The 27,386-nt window shown below is 47.1% G+C and overlaps 1 protein-coding gene across 2 annotated transcripts; it reads left to right on the top strand.

Moving 5' to 3' along the window:
• On the top strand, positions 1-24,279 carry SLC1A6 (solute carrier family 1 member 6). 2 transcript variants are annotated; one of them, XM_069495384.1, is made up of 10 exons: positions 1-340; positions 4,844-5,055; positions 5,876-6,013; positions 8,654-8,858; positions 9,636-9,678; positions 11,616-11,959; positions 15,868-16,101; positions 17,528-17,722; positions 22,889-23,023; positions 23,924-24,279. In XM_069495384.1, exons 2-10 carry the CDS (start codon positions 4,848-4,850, stop codon positions 24,117-24,119), a joined length of 1,698 nt encoding a protein of 565 aa, XP_069351485.1. In that variant the 5' UTR covers positions 1-340; positions 4,844-4,847; the 3' UTR covers positions 24,120-24,279. The 2 variants fall into 2 exon arrangements, with proteins under 2 accessions (XP_069351485.1, XP_069351486.1); XM_069495385.1 differs by lacking the exons at positions 1-340; positions 8,654-8,858; positions 15,868-16,101; ... (1 more) ...; positions 22,889-23,023; positions 23,924-24,279 and having other exon boundaries at positions 4,851-5,055; positions 11,616-11,646.
• Positions 24,280-27,386: the final 3,107 nt, after the last annotated feature.

Raw genomic sequence — 27,386 nt, 5'->3', positions numbered from 1 at the left:
TCCCCCTCCCTCCCCAAGCACACGGTCCCCCTTCTCCGGCGCTGCAGAGGCGCCAGGGCTGGGCGCGAGGGAGGCTGGGGGCATCCCGGAGGGGATCCCGCTCCCTCCCCCCGGTCGCCCAACGCCCCCGTACCCACGTGAGCGCAGGGCCGGCCAGGATCCCGCCGGCCACACAGCGCGTGCCGGCTCCGCGCCCGTCCGGTCCCCGCGCCAGCGCTGCACGGTCCCTGGCGGGTCCCCGCGGCCCCGGCCGGGCGCTTCCCCGGGCTCCGGCTCCCGCATCCGGGCGCAGCGCGCAGGCCGAGGCGTGGGCAGGCCGCCCCCGCCGCTCCGGACGCTGGTGAGTGGGGACACCGCCGCCCGGCGAGGGGACTCGCGCACGCTGGGACCTGGGATTCGGGCAGGCGGGGGCGAGGCGCGCTCGGCTTGCGCCGGGGTCAGGCGGGTGGGCCGCCCTTTGTCCCTGCTCCTTAGAGTCGCTGCCGCCGCTTTTCTCCAGGTCGCCTGGTGAGTTTCCTGTCGCCTTCGTTAGGCCTGGGTCCCCTGCCCAGCTCCCCGCCTGCCCATCCAGTGGCCTCGACTCACCGGCGTGTTTCCATCACTGTGCCTCGTCCACGTACGGAGCTCAGCTCCCTCCGCTGTGCCGGGGTTTATTCCTCCTGTGCATACATACCTCGTGTGGCCAAGACTGCAGGGGGTCTGAGGATGGAGTGAGTGTGTGTGTGTGTGTGTGTGTGTTGGGGTGTGTGTGTTTTGGGGTGTGTGTGTTTGAGACTGAGTTCATGAGTGGGGTTGCGTTTCTGAAGAGATGTGTGGAGCTGAGTGTTTCCACGTAGGGATGAATTTCAGTGTCTGAAGTTTTGTATTTTGTGTCCTAAGTTGTGTGTGTGTGTGTGTGTGTGTGTATGTGTGTTCGTGCCTATGTGTGCATAGGAATTGTATGACTGTTACTGCCTGTGTAGAGTTTCATTTATGAGGGGTAGTTATGCACGGGCATGAATGTGTGTGTGTGCGTGTGTAGGAATTACATGACTGTATACATGAAGTTGCATTTCTGAAGGGGTGCATGTGGTTTTATGTCTGAAGAGTTTGTGTGACTGTGTGTCCGTGCAGGGTTGTGGATGCGTCGATTGTGCACAAGAGGTGTGAGAGGTTGTGTGTTCCCGAGTGTGTGTGTGATGTACACGATTCCCATCCTGTCTTTCCCTCCCCTCACTCACTCCTCTGGCCAGCATAGCATTGAGAGAAAATGTGTAGAGAACTTTCTCATTTTGCTCAGGGTATCTTCCTTTCTTCCCAATTGCTCCGAGGGGCAGCTGGCAAATCTCGTGACATCTAGGAGTGTGGTGGTTGGGGAAACCAGGTGGGAGACCCATCCTTGAATCCCTCACCCTGCAAGGCCTGGGGATGCTACAAGGGCCATTTCTAGGGCAGGAGGACTGAGACGCAGGGCCTAGAACCAGGAGGGACTAGAACAGAAAGAGCCCAGGGTGAGGGGAGAATCTCCCCAAATCCAAGAGAGACCCACAAAGGCCCAAGGGGAGGTCCCATTTCAAGTCATGCATTTTTAAAAATCTAATATTATTTTTAATGGATGTATCACAATGGTATATATGAAGGAGAAATGCAGACAGTACTCAGAAAAGTCATTAGGAAGACGTTCTCCCATGGTAGCATTTTTCTCTGTTCTTGATTTCTTGTGTGTTGGGTTTCTGCTTCTTATCAACCACAGTCAACATCTATTTCCTGATCACCAGGTGCTGTTCTAAGTGTCACAGGCTCTTCTCTAGGCTGGGGGTTGGGAAATTTTTTCAGTAAAGGGCCAGAGGGTAAGTATTTTCAGCTTTGTGGCCCATAAATCTCTGTTCCAACAACTCAACTCAGCCATTGTAGCTCGACAGCAGCTGTAGACAATACATAATGAATGAACATGGCTGTGTGCCAATAAAACTTTATTTACAAAAACTGGCAATGAGGCCAGATTTGGCCTGAAGACCATGGTTTGTCAATACTGTACTATGTCTTGTAGGGAAAACTCCAGGCTCTAGAGTTTTCCTAACTAGTTTAGATCTCAGCTCAGTGATCACTCTTGGTTTCCACAGGCAAATTCCTCCTGCTGTTTGGTGACTGGGAATGTAATATTCCAGAGGAGAGGGAGGGATTGTGTCTCCTGTGTAGTCTCCTGTCTGGGAGTTTTTTCACAGCAAGGTGAGAACAGCATCATGATTTCAGGAGACTGGTCTGTTTGGAACAGGATCCCAGCTGGGGCTTTGCTTTGGGAACCAGAGCTTAGACCTGGAGGCCGCATAGCCTGAGAAGCCAAGACAATGTCCCATCCCTCAGATGTGGGAGGAACAGAGGAGGGCAAGGAAGATGGTGATCCCAGAAATGTAGCTGCTCAGCCAGTGGAAGCAAAAAAAAAAAAAAAAAATCCAGGCACCTACATATTGGTGCAACTGAGACCTCCAAGAGACTTCTGGCCCTGATCTGGATAAATTCAGGTGCTGGGGGTGATCCTGGGGGTGGGGGGCAGAGTGAGGAGAGCGATTGGGAGCTGAGATCCCTCAGAAAGCAGCCGTGGGAAGTGAACAACTTCTCTTTATGTGAGTGTGAAAATCTCAGGCAAACCAAATAGGTACAGAGTCCAGGTACAGGATATAATACTTAATGTCTTCTTTTGGTTCATAGAGAGTTTTTTCTAAGAGTCAGATGAATTCAGTGTATTGGTAGGGAAATAGCACATTCAAAAAGAGGAATTGAAAAGAGTTTAAGATAAGGACTGTTTACAAAGATATGAGCAGGGAGGGAACAGGGGCGGGACCCAGGGAGAGTTGTAGGGGAGAGAGCCTGAGAGTGGATTTAGAAAGATGACCAGATTCCGAATATGCCTGGATTAGGGTCCTGCTACCTTTTGGCTACAAGATCCGTGTAGGTCAGTCTGGCTTACCCCTCAGGAAAGGAGGCCCAGTGCCCAGAGCCCACAATACTTATAGGGACCCATAGAAATGTTTTCATTTCTTTTTTTCCCCTTTATTTTGAGTTGACACATAATTATACATATTTATGGGATACAGAGTGATATTTCAATACATGTATCCAAGGCATGATGATCAAATCAGGGCAATTAGCATATCTACCCCTCAAACATTTATTATTTCTTTGTGTTACTACATTCAAAATCCCCCAATCTGGCTATATACAGTAAATTATCATTAACCACATTCACTCTACAGTGCTGCAGAACACCAAAACTTACTTCTCCTATCTGGCTAAAAATGTTTATTTTTAATTAATTATTATTTTTTTTTTGAGACGAGGTCTCACTCTTGTCACCCAGGCTGCAGTGCCGTGGTGTGATGACAGCTCACTGTAATCTCGAACTCCGGGCTCAAGGGCACCTCGCCTCGGTCTCCCAAAGTGCTGGGATATGTCAGGCCTCCAGCTGTAACTTTGTATCCATTAACCAACCTCTCCCCATCCTTTCCCCAGCCCACCTGCCATCCTCTAATACTGCTCTCTACTGCCATGATGCTTCCACTTCTTTTAAAATCAGAAAGCAGAAATAAACTTTCAGGTCAAAGAAAATGTTTTAATGTGTAACATGAATATATCCATTTTAAAAGTTGAGGTGAAATTCACATAATGCAAAATCACAAAATCCACCATTTGAAAGCGCACAGTTGAGGGGCATTGAGCACTTTCACAATGGTGTGCAGCCATCACCGCTACCTAGTTCTAAAATAATATATTTACCTTTATACCAATGCAGTTGCAAAGTATAATTTTACTATCTACATAATTTTTTTTTCTTTCTTTCTATTTTTTTTTTTTTTTTAATAGAGACGGGGTCTCGCTCTTGCTCAGGCTGGTCTCAAACTCCTGACCTTGAGCGATCACCCGCCTCGGCCTCCCAGAGTGCTAGGATTACAGGCGTGAGCCACCTCGCCTGGCCTCATAATTTTTTTTAATGGAGGAAAAGATCCACGAAGGAAAAAGTTCCTCAGGTCCGTGAAGTCATAGATTCTAAGCTGCCCTGGACATGTAAGGTGTTACTTGGTAAACGGATGGGCAGGTTTTTATCTCTATATGTGTTTTATTTAAACGTTGATGAAAAATATAACTATAACAACATTTCAAGCAGTGGTCTAAAGTTTTCATCGTAGATATATGTTTTTAGAAATGTAAGTGAGGATGCACGGATACGGCCAAATGTAAAGAAAAGACACGAAAGTCTCAGGCTGGAAAACCATCCACGTGCAGCGCCTGCATCACCAGAGGGACTCACACTGGGGCCAAGAATTGTCACCATTTCCTTCCCAAATCATTCTCCCCTCCCTGTTGCTCACCTGGGCATTTAAGCAGAGCAACTGCTGCTTTTGTCCTTGTGGAACACCTCCAAACTGGACACCACACTGTATTAATTTTGGAAACTAGCTCTAAAGTGCCGTGTCTAGGGCTCTGCATGCAGTTGGCACTTAGCAAAGGCTTGTTAGTTTGGTTGGCGAGCTGGGGCAACCCCCAATTGCCTGTGATGATCTCAGTGAAATAAGAAAAATGGCCAAAGCGCCCATTATTTTGTGCTTGTCTGCCTCACCTCTTTCCAGGCCTGCCCGGGAGTGATTCTGGGAGGACTCTGACCCTTTCCTGCCTGGACGCAATCCTAGAACTCCGGGCAGTGTCTCAGCTGTCCCAGCACTGGTACATCCCAACAGACTGACTTCTCCCATCCCCTGCCTTCTCAGTTTCCTCCAAGTGCCCACCCTCCTTTTCCACCCTTCCCCCTCTGCCTGCGCAGCCTTCTGTCCTGTCCCTCACCAGACCTTGGCTTCTCTGTCCCCCGCAGATAGATGATGAGCAGCCATGGCAACAGCCTGTTCCTGCGGGAGAGTGGCCAGCGCCTGGGCCGGGTGGGCTGGCTGCAGCAGCTGCAGGAGAGCCTGCAGCAGAGAGCGCTGCGCACGCGCCTGCGCCTGCAGACCATGACCCGCGAGCACGTGCTGCGCTTCCTGCGCCGAAACGCCTTCATCCTGTTAACCATCAGTGCTGTGGTCATCGGTGAGCTCTGCCCCCGGGAGGGCGGGGACTTCAGGAAAATTCCCGGCGCGCACCTGCCACATCTATTCGCTTTTGCACCCGCTCCATTCTCACCTGCACTCAGATGTCCCACCAGCCCCCTCCTTCCAAGCCTCCATAAGGACACACTCACATAGATGGGTACACACACGGGCAAACACAGCTGTGTTATGTGCACACAGCGTCACATGTATATCCATGTGTACACACACATATATACATTGTACAAACACTTTACATATGCACGGACATAAGCATGAACATATTTTCATGCATGCACAGAACGTACAGGTACAAACATAAACTCACGTGCACATTTTTACACATATATTAGAATTCATAAACCCATTCACACCTTGCACATACATTCTCCTGAGCACACATGCACACACTTAGGAGCTTAAATACACATACATTCCAGTATTTGAAAACAGTAACGTACACACAAATCACACCTATAGACACACCTAGGAAGGTACATGTGCATATTCACGTGTATGGGCCGACGTATACAGGCACGTGTACATGCCCGCACGTGAACATACACTGTGACATATGCATGCATAGGTAATACTAATGGCTGCAGACGTTTATACATTTACATACATGTCAACATGTCCCATAAACTCATATATTTTTACAGTGTGCACGTGTACCCATGCATGCATAAATACACACACTCGTTGAATGTTTTTCTCTTTCTTTCACTCCTGCCCTCACACACCCTTCTTGGCATGGATGGACCTTGCCTGGGGCTTGGTTACCCAGACTGTGGTCCATGGACCCCTCCTTTTGGCCTTAGGGGTCAGCCTGGCCTTTGCCCTGCGCCCGTATCAGCTCACCTACCGCCAGATCAAGTACTTCTCTTTTCCTGGAGAGCTTCTCATGAGGATGCTGCAGATGCTGGTACTACCTCTCATTGTCTCCAGCCTGGTCACAGGTGAGAGAGCCACCCAGAGCTCTAGCTTGAACCAGAGCTGAGGCAGTCCCAAGCATGGGAGCCCCCCCGCCCCAACTCGGCACCTCAGACATGTAGCCTGCATCTTGCCCAGAGTCTTTGGTCAAAGCCCAGGTCCCGATCAGACCCAGGTTCCAGACCCCATATGACCTGCACTACTTATCTCAGTAACCTTCCTGTTCTTTTCCTTAGAGGTCAAATGTCAACCTGCAAGGGGCTAGGTACCATCTAGGGGTGAAAGAACAGCTTGGAGGGGCAGCAGGGAAGGTAACTGGGATATAGTGTGGATGGGCAGGGGGTGGGATGTGGGTGAAGGTGAGTGAGATGGAGGTGTCAGGATGGTGAGTGGAGGTGGGATGCGAGTTTGGTTGGTTTATGCAGGGGTCTGAAAACTTTTTCTCTAGAGGGCTAGATAGTGAATGTTTTCAGCTTTGAGGGACATATGGTCTCTGTTGCAACTACAGTTGACTTTTTTTTAATTTTTATTTTATTTTATTTTTTTTGAGACAGAGTCTCACTCCCTTGCCTGGGCTAGAGTGCCCTGGCGTCAGCCTAGCTCACAGCAACCTCAAACTCCTGGGCTCAAGCAATCCTCCTGCCTCAGCCTCCCAGGTAGCTGGGACTACAGACACACACCATGCCCTGCTAATTTTTTCTATTTTTAGTTGTTTGGCTGATTTCTTTGTATTTTTAGTAGAGACAGGATCTCACTCTTGCTCAGGGTGGTTTCGAACTCCTGAGCTCAAGTGATCCTCCCGCCTTGGCATCCCAGAGTGCTAGGATTACAGGCGTACAGTCGACTCTTAAACAACAAAAATGGGGGTTAGGGTTTCTGACCCCCCCTCCACACAGTTGAAAATCCACATATAAATTTTGACTCCCCAAAAACTTTACTACTGGTAGCCTACTGTTGACTGGAAGTCTTGCTGATAACATGAACAGTTGATTAACTCACATTTTGTATGCTGTATGTATTATACATGGTATTCTCACAATAAAGTAAGCTAGAGAAAAAAATGTTATTAAGAAAATTTTAAGGCCGGGCGCGGTGGCTCACGCCTGTAATCCTAGCACTCTGGGAGGCCGAGGCGGGTGGATTGCTCAAGGTCAGGAGTTCAAGACCAGCCTGAGCGAGACCCCGTCTCTACTAAAAATAGAAAGACATTATATGGACAACTAAAAATCTATATAGAAAAAATTAGCCGGGCATAGTGGCGCATGCCTGTAGTCCCAGCTACTCGGGAGGCTGAGGCAGTAGGATCGCTTAAGCTGAGGAGTCTGAGGTTGCTGTGAGCTAAGCTGACGCCACGGCACTCACTCTAGCCTGGGCAACAAAGTGAGACTCTGTCTCAACAAAAAAAAAAAAAAAAAAAGAAAATTTTAAGAAAGAGAAAATATATTTATAATTCATTAAGTGGAAGTGGATCATCATGAAGTTCTTCATCCTCATCTTCACGCTGAGTAGGCTGAGGAGGAGGAGGAAGAGGAGGGGTTGGTCTTTCTGTCTCAGGGGTGGCAGAGGTGGAAGAAAATCCACATATAAGTGGATCTGAGCAGTTCAAACCTGTGTTGTTCAAGGGTCAACTGTACTCATTTCTGCTGTTGTAACACAAAAGCAGCCACAGACAATATGTGAAAAAATGGGCCTGGTTGTGTTCCAATAAAACTTTATTTACAAGAAATAGGTAGTGGGCCAGATATGGCACATGCGTGGTGGTTTGCCAGTCCTTGGATTTGGGGATGGGGATGAAGAAAAAGGCGTGAAGGAATGGTTTCTTAGGTTGGGTTTCCTAAAAGCGAGCCTGAGATGGGGATATTTGCACAGGTGGTTTACTAAGGGCTACCTCTCAAGAAAAATCCACGAGGAAGTGAGTGAAGCAGAATGAAATAGGGAAACCAGTGAAGGAAAGATGTGGGTTCAGAAGAAGGCTGGCATCTCAGCCTGATCCCATGGAGAGTCTGGAGCGTGAATGGCACCATGGAATTGTCCCCCCCGTTTCTGCCCTTTCCTGGGTCAAAGGAGCTGGCCTTTGGAATCCCTGTACCAGTCCCTCAAGGGCAATGTGCGCCTCCTGGGGCCTTTCTGGGGGAGGCAGCTCCTGGTCTGCCAAGAGCAATTCTTGGGAGAACGAGGCAGCTTGGGCTGTTAGCAGCCAATGCTCACGGCAGCTGAAGGATAAGCGTAGTGGCCTGGTGAGGGGCGTCTGGGTGGGCACCAACTGTATGTACTACAGTGAGCGTACAGTGAGGTGGATTGGAGGTGTGATTTGGGGGTGGATAGTGGGATGACGAGTGGGGTGAATGTTAGTTTGTGGTGCAAAATAGGGGTCAAGAGAGGTTGGGGTGAGGGTTGAAAAAGGGTAGCTTGGAATAGAGGGAAGGTAGCATGGTTAGCAGAATGCTGCTTGGGTAAAGGATGGGGTGGGGTGTGAAGGTGTCTATGGAAAATAGAATAGGGGTAGAAAGACGGTGGTGTGAATGAATGGATGGTGGGTGTGTTCTGGCTGTAGGAGGGGATGTTTGGTGTAATGGTAGTTGAGCTGGTGATACAGGGAGTGTGGGATGGACGGATGGGAGAGTGGGTGGTGGGGCATAGATGGGGCTGCACCATCTGTCCTCCAGGTATGGCATCCCTGGACAACAAGGCCACGGGGCGGATGGGGATGCGAGCAGCTGTGTACTACATGGTGACCACGATCATCGCAGTCTTCATTGGCATCCTTATGGTCACCATCATCCATCCTGGGAAGGGGTCCAAGGAGGGCCTGCACCGAGAGGGCCGGATAGAGACCATCCCCACAGCTGATGCCTTCATGGATCTGATCAGGTGACATTCTTTCTCATTTCAGTGGGATTTCCAGCTCTGTATGCCAAAGGAACAAAAGGACAAAAAGAACAGGTTGACCCAGCCTGGAAAGGGCAACACCCATTGGTACTCATCTTTGGTACCCAACTTCTGCCCTGGAGCTGTGCACATATTCTCCAACAGCGACTGCTCCTAAGATATGATCTTTTGACCCTTGGGCTGGAGAGGCTACAGCTATAGCTGTGGCATCTTGGGGTGCGGTCAGAACAGCTGGTATTTGCTTGGTGTTCCCAAGCCCCGTAGGAGGGCCAATGATTCTCTTAGAGCAGCAAGATTTTGCCAGCCAGAATCAAGTCTAGCCATGGCTCCACCTTAGTCAACCGACTGTAGGGGAACCTGGGGTTGAAAGAGTTTAGGAGCTCTCTGTAGTTTTGTGAGGTATCACTGGCACATGTGTTTGAATTGAAGTCCCTGAAGTGATGTAGGGCTTCTTGTAGGGTGCTCAGATGGACCTGATTTTGAGGTCCATTTGTACCTTTTAGCAGCTGTGTGGCTCTGGGTAACTTGTGTAAATTCCCTGTGCTTTGGTTTCTCTCTATAAAATGGGAACATGAGTAGCAATCATTCCCAGGGTTGTTGTAGTGTTTATGTCAGAGGATAGAGGTAAGGCATGTGTTCAGTATATGATATGTTGGCTGCCATATTACTGTTACTGTTATTGTTTGTGTTACTATTATCACCTGAGACCACTCCCTCCCAAGGTCTAACCGCTTTCCTTTTTCTGATGTTTTTCTGCAGAAACATGTTTCCACCCAACCTTGTGGAGGCCTGCTTCAAACAGGTCAGAGGGAAGGACATGGTTTGATGAAGAGGTTTGGTGGGGGCGGTGGCGGGGGGTGGCGGTTGCTGTTGAGGGGATGGCCCAAGGGGAAGGGCCCGATGGAGCAATGCATGGGGGCTCCTGGAGGAGTCTAGAATGTGTTTCCCTTTGTTGTGATGATCAAGGGAGGATTAGAGAGAAGGACTTAGGCCATGGGCTGCCTGGACATGGGACGACTAGACAAGGTCTCAAAGCTGGGGTAGAGATTCCAGGTCTTCTGACCATAGATGGTTGGGGAGGAAGGCTCTCAAATATGGCTGAATATTGCCCAGGGAGCTTGTGAAAAATGCAGACTCTAGATTCATGCTTCCATGCATTGGTTGTTCACTGCCTCCATTATTCTTTTTAAACATTTAATTTTATGTATTTGTTTGTTTGCTTATTCATTTAATTTGAGATAGAATCTTGCTCTGTGGCCCTAGGTAGCCTGCAGTGGTGCCCTTGTAGCTCACAGCAACCTCAAACACTTGGTATCAAGTGATCCTCCTGCCTCAGCCTCCTAAGTCGCTGGGACTACAGGTGTGCACCATGACACCTGGCTAATTTTTCTATTTATTAGTAGAGACAGGGTCTCCCTGTTGCTCAGGATGGTCTCAAACTCCTGACCTGAAGCGATCCTCCCGCCTCGGCCTCCCAGAGTGCTGGGATTACAGGCGTGAGCCACCACGCCTGGCCCAATTTTTTAAAATTTATTTTTTAATTGACAAAAATTATATATTTGTATGGGGTATGACATGATGTTTTGAAATATGTTTGCATTGTGGAATGGCTCAATGGAGTTCATGAACCTATTATATCACATACTGATTATTTTTTGTGGTAAGAACACAATCTATCCTTTTGGTGATTTTCAAGTACACAGTACATTGTTATTAATTATAGTCATCACGTTGTACAATAGATGTCTTGAATTTGTCCCTCTTGTCTAACTGAAATTTTGTGTCCTTTGACCAACATCTTCCCTTTCACCCCCAGCCCCTGGTAACTGCCATTTTACTGTCTGTTTCTGTGAGTTTGACTTTTTAAGATCCCACAGATAAGTGAGATATATGGTATTTGTCTTTCTGTGCCTGACTTATTTCACTTAGCACAATGTCCTCTGTGTTCATTCATGTTGTCACAAATGACATGATCTTCTTCTTTTTGAAGGCTGAGTAGTATTCCATTGTGTATCTTATCACATTTCCTTTTCTTTCTTTCTTTTTTTTTTTTTTTTTTGAGACAGGGTGTCGCTCTATTGCCCAGGCTAGAGTGCAGTAGTGTCATCATAACTCACTGCACCCTCAAACTCCTGGGCTCAAGCAATCCTCCTGCCTCTGCCTCCCAATCAGCTGGGATTACAGGTGCACACCACCATGCCTGACCAACTTTTCTATTTTTTGTAGAGACAGGGTCTCGCTCTTGCTCAGGCTGGTCTCGAACTCCTGACCTCAAATGATCCTCCCACCTTGACCTTCCAGAGTGCTAGGATTACAGGCTTGAGCCACCGCCCCTGGCCAACATTTTCTTTATCTATTCAGCTATCAATGGACACTTAGGTTGCTCCCATATCTTGGCTGTTGAAATAGTGCTACAAAGAACATGAGAGTGCAGATATCTCTTTGAAATATTGATTTTATTTCCTTTGGATATATACCTAGTAGTGGGATTGCTAGGTCCTATGGTAGTTCTATTTCTGATTTTTTGAGGATCCAACATACCGTTTTCCATAATGACTTTACTAATTCATTCACTCATTCTTCTATGCATTGGTCAAATCATCCATTCACTCATTCAGATCTGCCCAATAAGACTTTCCAGGGTGTGGGAACCAGGAATTGATGTTCATAAGGGATTTCTCTAGGTGATTCGGATGCATCCTCTGAACCAGTTCTGGGATCAATGTGTCTCTATTTCAGTTCAAGACGCAGTACAGCACGAGGGTGGTAACCAGGACCATCGTGAGAACGGAGAATGGGTCTGAGCTGGGTGCCTCCGTGCCGCCTCCATTCTCGATGGAGAACGGAACCAGCTTCCTGGAAAATGTCACCCGGGCCTTGGGTACCTTACAAGAGGTGCTGAGCTTTGAGGAGACCGTGCCTGTGCCTGGCTCAGCCAATGGCATCAACGCTCTGGGCCTCGTGGTCTTTTCTGTGGCCTTTGGGCTGGTCATCGGTGGCATGAAACACAAGGGCCGAGTCCTGAGGGACTTCTTCGACAGCCTCAATGAGGCTATTATGAGGCTGGTGGGAATAATCATCTGGTGAGTGCTGGGCTGTGCCAACGGGAATGTGGAGCCAGGGCTGGGAAGTCAGGCTGTGGGGAAGTCACTGGAGAGCTTGCTGGAGACTTTTGGCGAAAGTCATTCATTGATGTATTGGTTACTTCACTTACTAACTCATCCATTCACTGCTTCCTTGTCTTTCTGCAATGATTTCTTCACTCATTCACACCTTTGTGTATCTGTGCATCCACTCATTCTTTTAGGCATTGACCAAATCATTCATTCATTCACGTATTCGTCTATATTCGTTCTTTTATGCATTGGTTCACCCATTTCCTCATCCATTAGTCATCCTTCTATGCATTGGTTAATTCACTCACCAACTCCCTGACTCATTCATTCCTTCATGCCTTTCTGCAGTGATTTATTCACTTGTTTACTCCCTTGTTGATCTGTTCATTCATCCATTCTTCTATGCATTGACCAAATCATTCTTTCACTCATTTACTCCTGTCTACTCATTCCTCCACACATTGGTTCCCTCAGTTGTTCATTGTTCATTTATTCATTCTTTTAGTTGACAAATAAAATTATATATATTTATCACATCCCACATGATGTTTTGAAATATGTCTACATTGGGGAATGGCTAAATTGAGCTAATTAACACGTGGGTTGCCTCACATGCTTATTTTTTTGTGGTGAGGACACTTAAAATTGACCCTCCGTGATTTTCGTGTCTACAATACATTGCTTTCAACTATAGTCACCATGTTGTACAATAGATCTCTTGAATTTATTCCTCCTATTTAACCGAAATTTTGTATCTTTGATTAAAATCTTTCCAACCCCCTTGCCCCTGCTCCCGCCCCCCCAAACCCTTGGTAATCACCAGTCTACTTTCTGAGTTCAAACTTTTTTCAGATTTTGCATATAAGTGAGATCATGCAATATTTGTGTTTCTGTGCCTGGCTTATTTCACTAAGCATAGTGTCCTCTGGGATCATCCACATGTCACAACTGACCGACATTTATTCATTTTTCTATGTGTTGGTTAATTCACTCACCAACTCACTGACTCATTCATTCCTTCGTGCCTTTCTGCAGTGATCTGTTCACTCATTTGCTCCCTCATTTATTTCTTCATGCACTCATTTGTTCATTTATTCTCATTCTTCTGTGCTTTGATTCACTCGTTTTCTTATTCATCCATTTCTTTAGTGAACCAGCTTCATTCATGCATTTATACATTCATCCTCTCATAAACTTATTCACAAACTCATCCATGCATTAGTTAAACCATTGATGGACTCATTTATTTATTTGCTCACTTCTGTCATTTATTCATTCTTTGACCCATTCATTTGTGTATGCGTTTGTCATTCTCTCATTCACTTAAATATTCCATTCATTCGTTCATTCGTCCATTCACTGGCTTATTCCCTCGCCCACTCACTCGTGTCTCATTTGTTTATTCATTTTCTTACTCATTTGTCCCCTTGCTAATTATTCCTTAATTGATGCATTTATCAATTTATTCATTCTGTAAGTTTCTTCATTCCTTCAAACATGCCTTCACTCATTCAACAGGCATTTTCTCAGGCTGACTTTGTCTTGAGCTCTGGAGTACAGAGATATATTGCATTCATGCTCCAAGGAGCTCACAAAGTCTTGAAGAGGACAGACAGGGTGGTAGATTCTATCGCAAAGGGACACTTAGAAACCATCGGGGACATGGAGAAGGGAGCAGTGAATGGAGAGACATGCAGTGAATGCGGCCTGGGGAGGTGAGGAGGTGTCAGAGAAGATCACCTCTCAGCTGGGCTTCCAGTAGGAATCCAACTGGACAGAGAAGTACTTCAAACAGAGGGAAGAGAACACGCAGAGCTTGAAAGTACCTGAGTTGTTTGGAGAATGGCAGAGAGTTCAGGAAGGCAAGAGCATAGAGTAAGTTGGAAGTGGTGGTGGAAGATGTTAACAAGGGTGTCTGATGCCAAATGGAGGAAGACTTTGCACATCATCCTAAATAACTTGAAAGTTGTGTAGGGGACTTGAGGCCGGATCAAGAGCTTGGAAAATCATCTGAGGGGAATGGAAGGAAGGGGAGCTTATGAAGAACAAGCAGAGGATTAACAAGGAGCATCGAAGGCTCTGCTGAATTGGGAACCATGAATTTATAGCGGTGTCATTGGCATGGCTGGGTAAAATGTCCAGATGTGCCAGGTGGCTGAGTACAGGGGGCAAGAAGTCACGTACTACTGATCCATGGCTGAGGACGTTTGCAGGGCATGAGGCAGAAGGATGGAGGTGAGGGAGCTGGAAGAAAGGTTGCCCAGAGTAAGCACAAAGGTAGGTCTAGACATGACTTGGAGAAGACTCAGCAACCACTCCCCCGGGCTAACCCTGAGCCCAGCTTGGGAAACACAGATATGGCTGGAGAAGTTTCCTACATCCTCATTTCTGACCCAAGCTATTGCCCCAACCTCTCAAGAGGTCCCCATCTCCACCAGTACATCCACCATGAGCATGGCCAAGAGTATAGACTTCGGTTTCTAAAGAGAGGGAAGTCACAATTGAAGCCTGGAGGTTGGTGGGTGACAGTGCCACTGGCAGAAACTCATGGATTGAGTAGTTTGTGGGGAAATCAGGTAAGCCCCTGATGAACTTGATTCTTCTCTAGTTCTTTTCACTCCCTGCTGTAGCCACAGCAGTCTTCTTTATGGTCCTCCAGCACTCCTTAGCACATGCCCACCTCACAGTCTTTGCACTGCACCTGCAGTGATTTCCCCCAGATACCCATGTTACCTTGTTATCCTTCAGAGCTCAGATTAAATGTCACCTCTTCAGAAAAGCCCTGCCTGACCACCCTCTGTGAAGCCGCCCCCTCCAGTGACTCTCCTTTGCAGTTATCACCACGTGAAGTTTATAACTAGTGCGTGTCTATGTGTACTTTCTGTCTTCCCCGTTAGAATGTGTCTTAGTCCGTATGGGCTGCTATAATAAAAATACCATAGACCAGGTGGCTTAAACAGCAAACATTTATTTCTCCCAGTTCTGGAGGGTGGGAAATCCAAGATCAAGGCACCCACATGTTCATCTGGTGAGGGCCATCTTCTGGCCATATTTTTGCTGTGTCCTCACATAGTAGCAGGAGCAAGGGAGCTCTCTGGGGTCTCTTTTATAGGGGCACTAATCCCATTCATGAGGGCTCCATCCTCATGGCCTAATCACCTCCCAAGGAGCCCAACTCCTGATACTGTCGCACTGGGGATTAGGATCTCAACGCATGAATTTTGGGGCAGACACGAACATTCAGTGCATAACAGAATGTAAGCACCACGAGGACAGGAACCATGTGCCTGGGACATAGTAGGTGCTCAGTAGTCGTCGAATGAATGAATACATAGGTGATTTTGATAGCACTGGTTGTTTGAGATGTGGGTGGGAAATGCTGGTGAAATAGGCTGGCAGATGAGTGAGAATACGTGCTGCTAGGAAAGGGAATAGGGGTATGAGGGTTTCACGTGTGTGACAAAGAATTGGGAGCAAGAAATAAGGGAAGTTTAGAAGGCCAGAGATAGGGACTATCTTGGCACTATCTAGGGAAGGGATGCTGAAGATGGTGATTATTTGGGAGCAGGGAGGGGAGGGTTTGAATGGGGGAGTGAACGAAGGAGGGACTTGATAAGGTTCTATGTCCTGGAGTTGTAGGAACTTCCCTGTTGTTGGGGTGAGCTGTGTGTGAGGAGGAGGAGGAGGAGGCAGGCTGTGTTTGTGGGGCCCAGTGCTGTTTGTTAACGTGTGGGGAAGACTGGGATGGAGCAGGGTGCTGTATGGTGGGCACTGCCTGGCTCCAGGGCTCTCTGTGGGCAAAGCCTCGGAGATGCCAGCTTCAGCCCTGCAGGGGAGGTTGGGAGGGAGACCTGACAGGTGTGTGGCTTGCCTAGGTACGCACCTGTGGGCATCTTATTCCTGATTGCTGGGAAAATTCTGGAGATGGAAGACATGGCTGTCCTGGGAGGTCAGCTGGGCATGTACACCCTGACTGTCATCGTGGGCTTGTTCCTCCATGCTGGTGGCATCCTTCCCCTCATCTACTTCCTCGTCACTCACCGGAACCCCTTCCCCTTCATCGGGGGCATACTACAGGCCCTTATCACCGCCATGGGCACGTCTTCCAGGTATGGCCTTGCTTCCTGCCACTGGCACCCTCCCCGGGCTTACTCCTCGTCTTTCAGGGGCTCTCCTACGGGTCCTGCCCTCTCCCTGCCATAGAAACTTCTTCTGAGTTGTACAGTAATGTCAGGGGCCCTTGAAGGTCTCTTGGGGGACTGGACTTTGTCCTAGTCTGGCTCTCTTGGTCCCTTTTCCTCCTCTCCTGTTTTTCCATTTTGTATGGAGGAAAGAACCAGATGCCAGTTTTGAAGTTAGGAGGAAGGTTCCAAGATGCTCTGTGAGCTCAGTCATTTCCTAGCTGAGATCTCAACTCCCCTTGAGATGGTGTCTGGGAGCTCTCTTGGCTTCCTTCTCCTTTTTTTTTTTTTTTTGTAGTTTTACGGGGTTAATAAAAACCTCCTCTGCCGGCATCATCCAAATTCAAAACAATTTGAGAAGTGTCACAAGAGCCAACCAGATGGAGGAAAAGTATCATTTTTAAATTGCCGGTAATGCTGATTGGCAAAAGTGCCTTTTGGTCTGTGGCCAAGCCAGACTGATGTTGCTGTGTCCCACAATTAAACTCATCTGGTCACCGCCAAGCTGGACACCCAAAGGCCCGCTCCGCGAGTCCAGGCTTCTTACCGAATTATGTAAAGCCGAGCAGGCAGAGCACAAGTCTGGTGGGCAGCCTGATCCCAAACGAGATGCCCACTCCTGCTCAACTTGCCAACCAATGAAGTCACTCTCCCTCTCCTGTGAAGTGGCAGGGAGAGAGAGAGAGGGAGAGAATTAGCGTAGCTGAGGTCACTCCCCGTGCCAGGAACTAGGGTCCTCTGTACTACCCTTCTTTTAGCCCTGAGCTGTGGGAGGTCAGCAGACCTTTAATCCTCTTCTTTCTGGCAGTAAACAGAGTGAACTAGCGGCATAAACTAGCGTCTGTCTAGTCATCAGCCTTAAGCTATTGGCTGTAAGTGGGTCAAGAGATCTTCAGCCTAGGAGACCTGCATTGCTTTGTTCTCCCTGTGTCCTGAGGAGCTCCCCCCTTCCCATGCACAATTAGCCTCTGAAATGTTATGCCCCTGCCCTCTGCCTCTTGCTGAACCCTCACTTGGTCTCTGTGTTTCCAAGGGGAAATCTCCTTTGGCCCCTTGCTGCCCTGGCCACTCCCCATTCTCAGTCCCACCCCTGGCCGTGTCCTGCACTCAACCCCTCCCCCACCTGGCCACACGCCATTCTCAGCCACACCCTGGCCATGCCCTTCTCTCAGCCCCTGCCCACACCTGGCCACGCCTTGCTCTCAGCCATACCTCTGGTCATGCCCATTCTCAGCTACCCACAACCACGCCTGGTTCTCAGCCACGCCCCACTCTCAGCCACGCCCCCTTAGCCCTGCCCGCCTCACCTGGCCACGCCCTGTTTTCATCCTCTGGGGCTCGCTCTCTCCCCAAGCTCCGCCACGCTGCCCATCACCTTCCGCTGCCTGGAGGAGGGCCTGGGCGTGGACCGGCGCATCACCAGGTTTGTGCTGCCCGTGGGGGCCACAGTCAACATGGACGGCACTGCCCTGTACGAGGCCCTGGCTGCCATCTTCATTGCTCAAGTCAACAACTACGAGCTCAACCTGGGCCAGATCACAACCATCAGGTGAGGGGCCCTGGGGGGGACCTAGGAGTTCAGATATCAGCTTGGCTGTGGGGGAGGAGGGAACCACAACTGGAGTGCAAAGGAGCCCTCGGACGTTGGAAGGGGGATGTAGGAAGACCCCAATGCCAGGTGAGGTGGAAGTTGAGACTTCCCCACCTGAGGCTTCCAGGAGCCGGAAAGATGTTCCAGTCAGTTCTCTTCTCACATGCTGTTGTGGGATGTCCCTTTGTCCAGTGTTTTCCAAAGTATGCCTGGTGCATCCTAATAACCTGAGGTTCTTCTTATTAATATGGATTCCTGGGTCCCCTCATCCAGAGGTTCTACTTTAGTCATTATAAAAGTCACAGCAAACATTATCATCTCCTTCAGGTCTTTGATCCAATGTTACCTTTACAGGGAAGCCCTATTTAAAATTGTACACCTGGACTTTCTAAGGTTGCACTGTTTCTCCAAAGCACCAACTGCCTTAGTGTGGATTTCACTTATTCATCGTGCTTATTGCCTCCTCCCCCTGAATGCAGGCTCTGTTTGGGCAGGGATTTTCTTCTGTGGGAATTTCTGCTAGGTGTCTAGCATGTAGTAGATGCTGCATAAGTGTGTGTTCAAAGGATGAATTTATTGAACGCTCCGTAACCAGTCTTGGGCAAAGTGCCTTTATGCACACTCTGGATGGGACAGGCCTTGTTTTCTAGGGGAATCCAAGGATGCAGGAAAGAATGACATAAAGATGATTTCAGAGGAACACTTTTTTTCTTTTTCTTTTGGATGGGAGCAGCATCCCAATCATTGCAATGACCACTTCTCATGGGAAACTTTAACGTCTTTGGGAGTAGGGAAGTTATCAAAAGAGGTAAGGATGGGAGAATTTTGAAGGAGTGTTCCTAAGAACAGACAGACCAGGGCACTGAGTGTCACTCCAGCTTCTTCCTGGGAACCTGTGGAGAGAGCTTGGTGGGTGACTAGCTTGAGACCCACCAGGTAGTACTTTAAAAGTCAGTAGCAGGTAGTGATTGGATGCCTGGAGCTTCCTAGTTTGGAGGTATTACCTAAGTTTAGATGATGTAATCTAAACTTAACCCAAAGAAGTTTGGGGTTGGCTTCTTGGATCCAGGTAGAATTAACTTACCCTATTCCGAGCATGCTACCTGCCTCCTGTGGACACCCACAGATGACTGTTCATGCTGGGGCCAGAGTTAGGAAGAGACAGGCTCCTTCACTTAGGATAGCGGCAATAGTGCCCCTCCTTGAGGCTGAGATCATGAAGCACTGTGCGCTCTCTCTCCCTCTCTCTTTTCTTTTCGTTCTTTTTTTTTTTTTTGGAAACCAAATCCAAATAGAATAAACCAAGGAGAAATTGGATGACCTTTTAGAAAATATAATTTTATTTCTTGAAAATTTTATTGGCAACAACAATTGATTCCTATGAAGCATTTATTACATGCTAGCCCTGTGTTCTTCTGTGACTCAAACAACCCCACAAGGTGGGTATATGTCTCCTACTCTACAGATGAGGAAATGGAGGCTCTGAGTGTGTGTCCCAGGTCGTATGGCGCATGAATGGAGTCTGCTGGACTCCAAAGGCCATTCCCTGTCCAACAGCCCAAGTTGCTCAGTCCCTGTTCTGACAGAGCCATCGTCTGGGCTAAGCATGTCCAGTGGCTCCATGTTCACAGTACTGGAATCTGGGAAGGGGCTTCAGAGGCCACCAGAAAGAGGCACTGACACCTTTCTTAGTAAGCTTGGTGGCTTTAGAATCCTTGGCTCACCACACCAGGCAAACAGAGTTGATGCAGGAGATAAAAAGCTAGCCCATGTCTGATACAGTCTGACCATCCACTTTTTTTTTTTTCCCTAAAATTTCTGTCTTTTCTCCTACAGCTTTAATGAGGTATAATTGACAAAAATTGTATTAATATATATTTAAGGTGTGCAACATGATGATTTAATATATGTATACACTGGGAACTGATTAACAGTCAAGGTAATTAACATAGCCATCACCTCACATAGTTATCGTTTTTTTTGTGTGTGTGGTGGTGAGAATACTTAAGATCTGTCTTTGCAAATTTCAAGTGTGCAATATAGTGTTATTAACTACAGTCACCATGCTATATATTAGATCCCCACAACTTATTCATCTGATCACTGAAATTTTGTACCCTTTGACCTATGTCCTCCCAATTCTACCCACTTGGCAACCACCATTCTACTCCCTGCTTCTATGAATTCAACAATTTTAGATTCCATGTATAAGTGGGACCATATAGTATCTATCTTCCTGTGTCTGACTAAACATACTAAACATAATGTCCTCCAGGTTTAACCATGTTGTTAACAAATGGCAAGATTTCCTTCTTTTTAAAGGGTTAGTAGTATTTCTTTGTGTATATACACCACACTTCCTCTATCCATTCACCTGTCAATGGACACTTTGGTTGCTTCCATATCTTGGCTGTTGTGAATAACGCTACCGTGAACATGGGAGTTCAGTTATCCCTTTGAGATACTGATTTTGTTTCCTTTAGGCAAATACCCAGAAGTGGGATTGTTGGATCTTATGGTAGTTCTATTTTTAATTTTTTTGAAGAACCTCCATGTAGTTTTTCGTAATGGCCGTGCCAACTGACATTCCCACCAACAGTCTACAGGAGTTACCTTTTCTTCACACCTTCACCAACACTTGTTATCTGTTGACTGTTTGAAAATAGCCTAACAGGTGTGCGACTCTATCTGATGGGAGACCACTATCTGTTTCATTTTCCACCGTGTGTTCTGCCTTTTAGTTCCCCCCACCTCATGTACATATATATATATATATTTTTTCATTTGCTCAACACTGTAGACAATCACATAATTTGCTTTTGTACAATTTGAGTCAAAGTTAAAAGTGTGCCCTTCACCCAGTTAGTGAGCATTGTGCCTGTTAGGTGTGAATTAACTCTTCCTCTCCGCTCCCTCCCACCTCCTTGATTTCCCTTGAGTTTTACTTCCATATGTGCACATAAGTGTTGATCAGTTAGTTCCGATTTAGTATTGATTACATGTGGTGTTTGTTTTTCCATTTTTGCAATACTTCACTAAGAATGGTCTCCAGCTCCATCTAGGTTATAAAAGAAACTAGATCACCATTTTTTTTTTTTTTATAGCTGAGTAGTGCTCCATGGTATGCATATACCACATTTTATTAATCCACTCATGTATTGATGGGCACTTGGGTGGTTTCCACGTCTTTGCGATTGTGAATTGTGCTGCTATAAACATTCAAGTGCAAGTGTCTTTTTTTTTTTTTTTTATAAAATGTCTTTTTTTTTCTTTGGGTAAATACCTAGTAGTGGGATTGCTGGATCAAATGGTAGTTCTACTTTTAGTTCTTTGAGGTATCTCCATACTACTTTCCATAGAGGTTGTACTAGTTTGCAGTCCCACCAACAGTAAGTAAGTGTTCCTTTCTCTCTGTATCCTTGCCAGCATCTGTTGTTTTGGGACTTTTTGATAAAAGTCATTCTCGCTGGAGTTAGGTGATAACTCATTGTGGTTTTGATTTGCGTTTCTTTGATGATTAGAGATATTGAGCATTTTCTTTTCTTTCCTTTTCTTTCTTTCTTTCTTTTTTTTTTTGAGACAGAGTCTCACTCTGTCGCCCCAGCTAGAATGCAGTGGCATCATGATAGCTCACTGCAACCTCAAACTTCTTGGCTCAAGTGATCCTCCTGCCTCAGCCTCCCAAGTAGCTGGGACTACAGGTGTACACCACCACGCTCGGCTAAGTTTTTCTATTTTTGGTAGAGAGGGCATCTCACTCTTGCTCAGGCTGGTCTTGAGCTCCTGAGCTCAAGGAATCCTCCTGCCTCTGCCTCCTAGAGTGCCAGGATTACAGGTGTGAGCCACCACGCCCAGCCGGTAGATGATTTCTTCTCTTGGCTGTAAATTGGCCCCCGTTCCAGAGTTCCATTCCCAGCACCTGGACCCGGCTGTCCTGATCTCCTGCTTCTAGCATATGCACGTATAGGGAGGTCACTTGGCTGCAGTGCAGTTTGATGCCTCTGCATTTCTCCAGGCTTCAAAGGCAGCTGGTTCCATACCTACTCTTGCATCTACTAAAGGTATCATTGAACCGACTTCCAGCCAGAAGCCAGCAACGGATGAGGGGAATCCGCCTGCCTGGGCCCTCAGTGGAAGCCGCTTGAGGATTTGCTTTTCATTTTGGGGGAATTTCATTCATTCATTTCTTTTTTTTTTTTTTTTTTTTTTTTTGTTGAGACAGAGTCTCACTTTGTTGCCCAGGCTAGAGTGAGTGCCGTGGCGTCAGCTTAGCTCACAGCAACCTCAAACTCCTGGGCTTAAGCGATCCTACTGCCTCAGCCTCCCGAGTAGCTGGGACTACAGGCATGCGCCACTATGCCCGGCTAATTTTTTCTATATAGATTTTTAGGTGTCCATATAATGTCTTTCTATTTTTAGTAGAGACGGGGTCTCGCTCAGGCTGGTCTCGAACTCTTGACCTTGAGCAATCCACCCGCCTCGGCCTCCCAGAGTGCTAGGATTACAGGCGTGAGCCACCGCGCCCGGCCCATTCATTCATTTCTTGCATGTAGCAAAGTGTTTGCTCTGTAAAAATTTACTTTTTATTATTGTATACCTGGAAGGTGTACAACATGATGTTTTGATGTAGCTAGTGAAAGGATGACTACAGATCAGCAGTTTAACATACTTGAAACATCACAGAGTTATCTTCCTCTTGTTTTCTAGTAAGAGCACCTAAAATCGACTCTCTGAGAAAATTTCCCGTGTACGCCACAGTGTTACTAACGGTGGTCCTCACGCGGGATGTTGCATCTCTAGCTTTATTCATCCTGCATAACTACAACTTTGTGTCCTTTGAATACATTCCTAATCCCCCATCACCTCTGGTGACCACCATTCTATTCTCTGTTTCTGTATATTCGACTGTTGTTTTTTATGTTCTTTTTTTTTTTTTTTTTTTTTTAGATTCTACATGTAAGAGAGATCATGCAGTATTTTTCTTTCTGTGTCTGGCTCAGGTATATAATTAAGATGCCTCGGGGAGCTGATCCCTTCCCGTCTGTGTGTTCTTTCTGTCTCTCTCTTCCTTATCTCCCCGTTCTCTCCCCCTGTCTCCCCACATTCTCTCTCTACGACATGCAGCATCACGGCCACAGCGGCCAGCGTCGGGGCAGCTGGCATCCCCCAGGCAGGTCTGGTCACCATGGTCATTGTGCTCACGTCGGTCGGCTTGCCCACGGAAGACATCACGCTCATCATAGCCGTGGACTGGTTCCTGTGAGTATCCTTCAGGCTGCGCCCTGGCTCTGTGTTTCCCATGACCTGCAACCCACGGGATTTTATTCCAGCAAAGACACAGAGTTCCAGAATTTTAGAGTGAAAGGGGGGGCCTTGGAGAGCACCCCAAATGCAATAGAGTTACCCTTGGGATGTAGGGTGGAGAGGAGACATGCAACAAAGGATTTATCCATCAGCCAGAAAAACTTCTCTTTTATCTGTTTTATGTGGAAGTCACAAAAAAGTGATCCATGGGGCAGATCTGGCTTGCAATTTTTTTCTTTTTCTTTTTAGAGATGGGGTCTTGCTATGTTGTCCAGGCTGGGCTCCTCCTGCTTCAGTTTCCTGAGTAGATGGGACTGCATGTATTTTTTTTGTTTTTTAATTCTTTGGGAGACAGAGTGAGAACCTGTCTCAAAAAAAAAAAAAAAAATCTCAGCTTTTAAAAGCAGAAGGTTTACATTAAAAAACCATCTGGACTGTCAATCCCCACGTGGGAGCTGTTAGCTGGGCCTGAGTCCCATTTGGCAGTCTCCAGCCTTCCCTAGTCAGTGCCTCTATTGACTGGGGCCTGACCTGATTTCCTCACGGTGGTTACCTTCACGGTTCTATGTGATTTTCAGCTGATGACTCCTAATCGTCTGTATCAGATATTCATATCTTTTTTTTTAAAGTCACATTGCTAAGATCAAATGTGAATATCTCAGAGCGGGTCCAACCTGAGTTTGTTAGGAGGGGAAACTGAGGAAGGAGAGGGTGAGGAAGCTGCTTGAGTTCATGTGGTCACGGATTGTATGGAATGTATAGGGAGCTCCCACCCCCCTGACCTCTGCTGCACCCTCTCCCTTGTGGAACTTTTCAAGCCCCCATTAACAGCTGCTTCTCTCTCCCCTCCACCAGTGACCGGCTTCGCACAATGACCAACGTGCTGGGGGACTCGATCGGGGCGGCCGTCATTGAGCATTTGTCTCAGCGGGAGCTGGAGCTGCAGGAGGCTGAGCTCACCCTCCCCAGCCTGGGGAAGCCCTATAAGTCACTCATGGCACAAGAGAAGGGGGCATCCAGGGGACGGGGAGGCAACGAGAGTGCCATGTGAGGGGCTCCCAGCCCTGCCGGCCAGAAAGCAGGGAAGGGGACCAGGGAGGGGAGTCCTGGGGACAATGTGATGCCCAACTGACCGCGGGCTGAACACACATGTTCTGCTTAGCTTGTTTAGCGGGGACGATACTGAAATAAAGGAACAGGAATGAAAGGTATCCAAGCTCTCCGTTCATCTCTGAGCGTATGCTGAGAACTTGAGGGAGGGCAGCGAACAAGGGAGAGGTGGAACAGTTTCTCCTAGGTTTAGGGGGAGGGAAAGCTTCAGGTTCAACAAGGAGAGAGGTCAACTCATGCTCCTGATTTTCTCAAGGAGTGGTGGAACTGAAGAGGACAAAGAAAAAAACCACTGTTTCTCATAATAAAACAATACCCATAGTCTCTGTGTCGGGTCCCCCAAGACCATTTTCAGGTTCAGTGATTCATTAGAAAGACTCACAGACCTCAGAGAAGCTATCGTACTCGCAGTTAGGGTTTACTACACTGAAAGGTACAGATTAAACTCAGCAAAAGCAACGGGTGCATGGGGCAGAGTCCAGGAGACACCAGATGTGGGTTTCTAGTCCCTCCTGTAGAGCTGTGGACAGCACTGAGTTCTCCCAGCAATGATGTGCGACGGCGCCTGTGAAGTATTGCCAACCAGGGAAGCTCGCCTGAGCTCTGGTGCTCAGAGTTTTTACTGGGGCTCCATCACAGGCATGGGAGCACTTGCTGGCCTTACCTATTCAGTCTGCAGTCCCTTCGGAGATCAGTCTGATGCAGTGTGGTCCAGGGCCACAGGCATTCACCATAGACCACGTTGCTAGTGTAGACTATGCATGCGGCCCCCGGTATACAGACATTCTTATGAGTCAGGTCATTCCAAGGGCTCAGAGATAATCTCCCAGGAAACACTCAAGGGCCAGTCCTTTCTTTGGGATGTGCATGCTCTGAACGTCCCAATCCCATTGAGTTAACCCTTTATTGCACATACTTCAAGGTTGGAAGTGGAGGAAACATTCCCATGGGAGGGATGGCTAGGTCTTGTAGCCTCAACTCTTAACTCTTGGAGACTGGTTGGTGCCTCACCTCCATGCTGGTGTCAGGGCTGGTGGTGTCTCTTTACTGCACAAGGGTGGACCTTGGCCACTTGGTGTTATTTTTCTGCAGCCTAGCTAGCCAGGTGGGACATTAAAGACTTGGAGAAAACACAAGATAAGTAAACATGCTCTAGCTAGAGTCTATGACCCCTTTGTCTGAGAAATAGAACATAATTTGTTCTAAATCAAATTAAGCTTCATTTGAGCCCCTGTCCCCAAAAGGGGAGGAAAATCCAGGTGCAGGTATGATTTGAAGCATCCCCCACCCTTCCACATTTTTTTTGTTTGTTTGTTTGCTTTACTTGAGACAGGGTCTTGCTCTTTTGCCCAGGCTAGAGTGCAGTGGCATCATCATGGCTCTCTGCAACCTCAAATTCCTGGGCCCAGCTGACTCTCCTTCCCTCAGCCTCCCATGTAGCTGGAACTACAGGCATGCACCACTACACCCGGCTAATTTTTTGTAGAGACGGGGTCTTGCTCTTGCTCAGGCTGGTCTCAAACTCCTGGCCTCAAGCCATCCTCCTGCCTTGGCCTCCAGAGTGCTAGGATTACAGGCATGAGCCACCGTGCCCCGTGCCTGGCCCATAAGTACTCACTTTTAATTTTAAAAATGATTTCACCACCAGAGAATAGGATAGACATTACTCAGATATGTGGATATTAAATAAACGTAATATATTTTATAATATTTTACATCAGAAGTAAAACATTTAAAAAAAAATCCCTGTGAAATCTCAAATATCATTCCATAGAGTGAAAAAAATAAAAAAAAAATAAAAGGGCATGAAAACCCTCTGCTTAAAGATGAAACCATATTTTACTTACATGTTGAATCACGCATATGTTCCTTTATTAAATCATCATTAAAGTAGGATAGAAAGTTTTTAGGCTTGGCTTTCACACTACAGGGGTTGCAATATAGGACACCTCTTTTCAGAAAGATGAGTGTTACAGAGGGGAGGCTCATAGAAGATCATTTAAATCATGCACTTATGGCTGAGTAGAACTCCATGGTATACATGTACCACATTTCATTAATCCACTCATGTGTTGATGGGCACTTGGGTTGTTTCCACATCTTTGCAATTGTGAATTGTGCTGCTGTAAACACTTGAGTGCAGATGTCTTTTTTATAGAATGTCTTTTTTTCCTTTGGGTAAATACCCACTAGTGGGATTGCTGGATCAAATAGTAGCTCTACTTCTAGTTCTTTGAGCTATCTCCATACTACTTTCCACAGAGGAGATACTAGTGCGGTGTGCGCCATCTAGAGGATGGGCACGCTTGTAGCTTTGACGCAGGCGGTACAGAGGTAATCTATGTGATCAAAGCATTTGCATCCCCGTAATATTCTGAAATTAAAAAAAATTACTGAAGCACTTAATTTCCCCTCAGAAGTGAAAGTTTCCATACGGAAGTAGAGTTTCTCATTGTGTGAGATTTTACAATATAAGTCTGGGTTTTAAAGAATCCCCTGGGGTAAGGGAAACATAGCTCATTTTTAGGGGGATTGTGGATTAAATTAGATGATCTTTTCATTTTCTTAAGTCCCTTGTGGCAGCTGAAACAAGACAAGTTGATCTGTCTTTGACCACAGAGGTACTCTGTTGTAAAATATGTGACGTTTTCTCTGGGTTCACTTTGAAAAGGGAAAATTGATGTAAAATAGGCAAGACCAAGAGCTGGCTGGAAGCCACGAGCAAAAGATGGAAACTCACAAGGATAGAATAAGGCCTGCATCCTTTAGTTTTGCCTCTGACATTGGTGATGAGGATGTTCTTCAGAATTCAGAGCCATTTGCTACGGAGCTAAACACTCACACCAGGCCCAGGAGGCAGAGAAGCTGAAGAAGGACCTCAGGGAGTTGCAGTTGCAGGAACAGCCGCTACTTCGTGCCGGTGATGCAGATCAGCAGATCAGCAGATCAGCCACAGCACATATGTGTGCCACAAAACAGCTGCTGCTCCTGTTAACCCTCCAAATATCTTCCATACGGCCTGTGTTCATTTCCTGTGGCTGCTGTAACAAATTATCAAACTCAGTGAACTAAAACAACAGAAACTTATTTTCTAATAGTTCTAAAGGCCAGAAATCTAAAATTAAGGTGCAGGCAGGACCATATTCCTTCCAAAGACTCTAGGGGAGGAAACTTCTTTGCCTCTTCTAGCTTCTGGTGGCTCCAGCAT

The sequence above is a fragment of the Eulemur rufifrons genome, chromosome 2 (assembly GCF_041146395.1).
Source record: "Eulemur rufifrons isolate Redbay chromosome 2, OSU_ERuf_1, whole genome shotgun sequence".
In the NCBI taxonomy this organism is placed as follows: domain Eukaryota; kingdom Metazoa; phylum Chordata; class Mammalia; order Primates; family Lemuridae; genus Eulemur; species Eulemur rufifrons.
The sequence above is the reverse complement of the archived record's forward strand: the minus strand, read 5'-3'. Positions and strand labels throughout refer to the sequence as shown.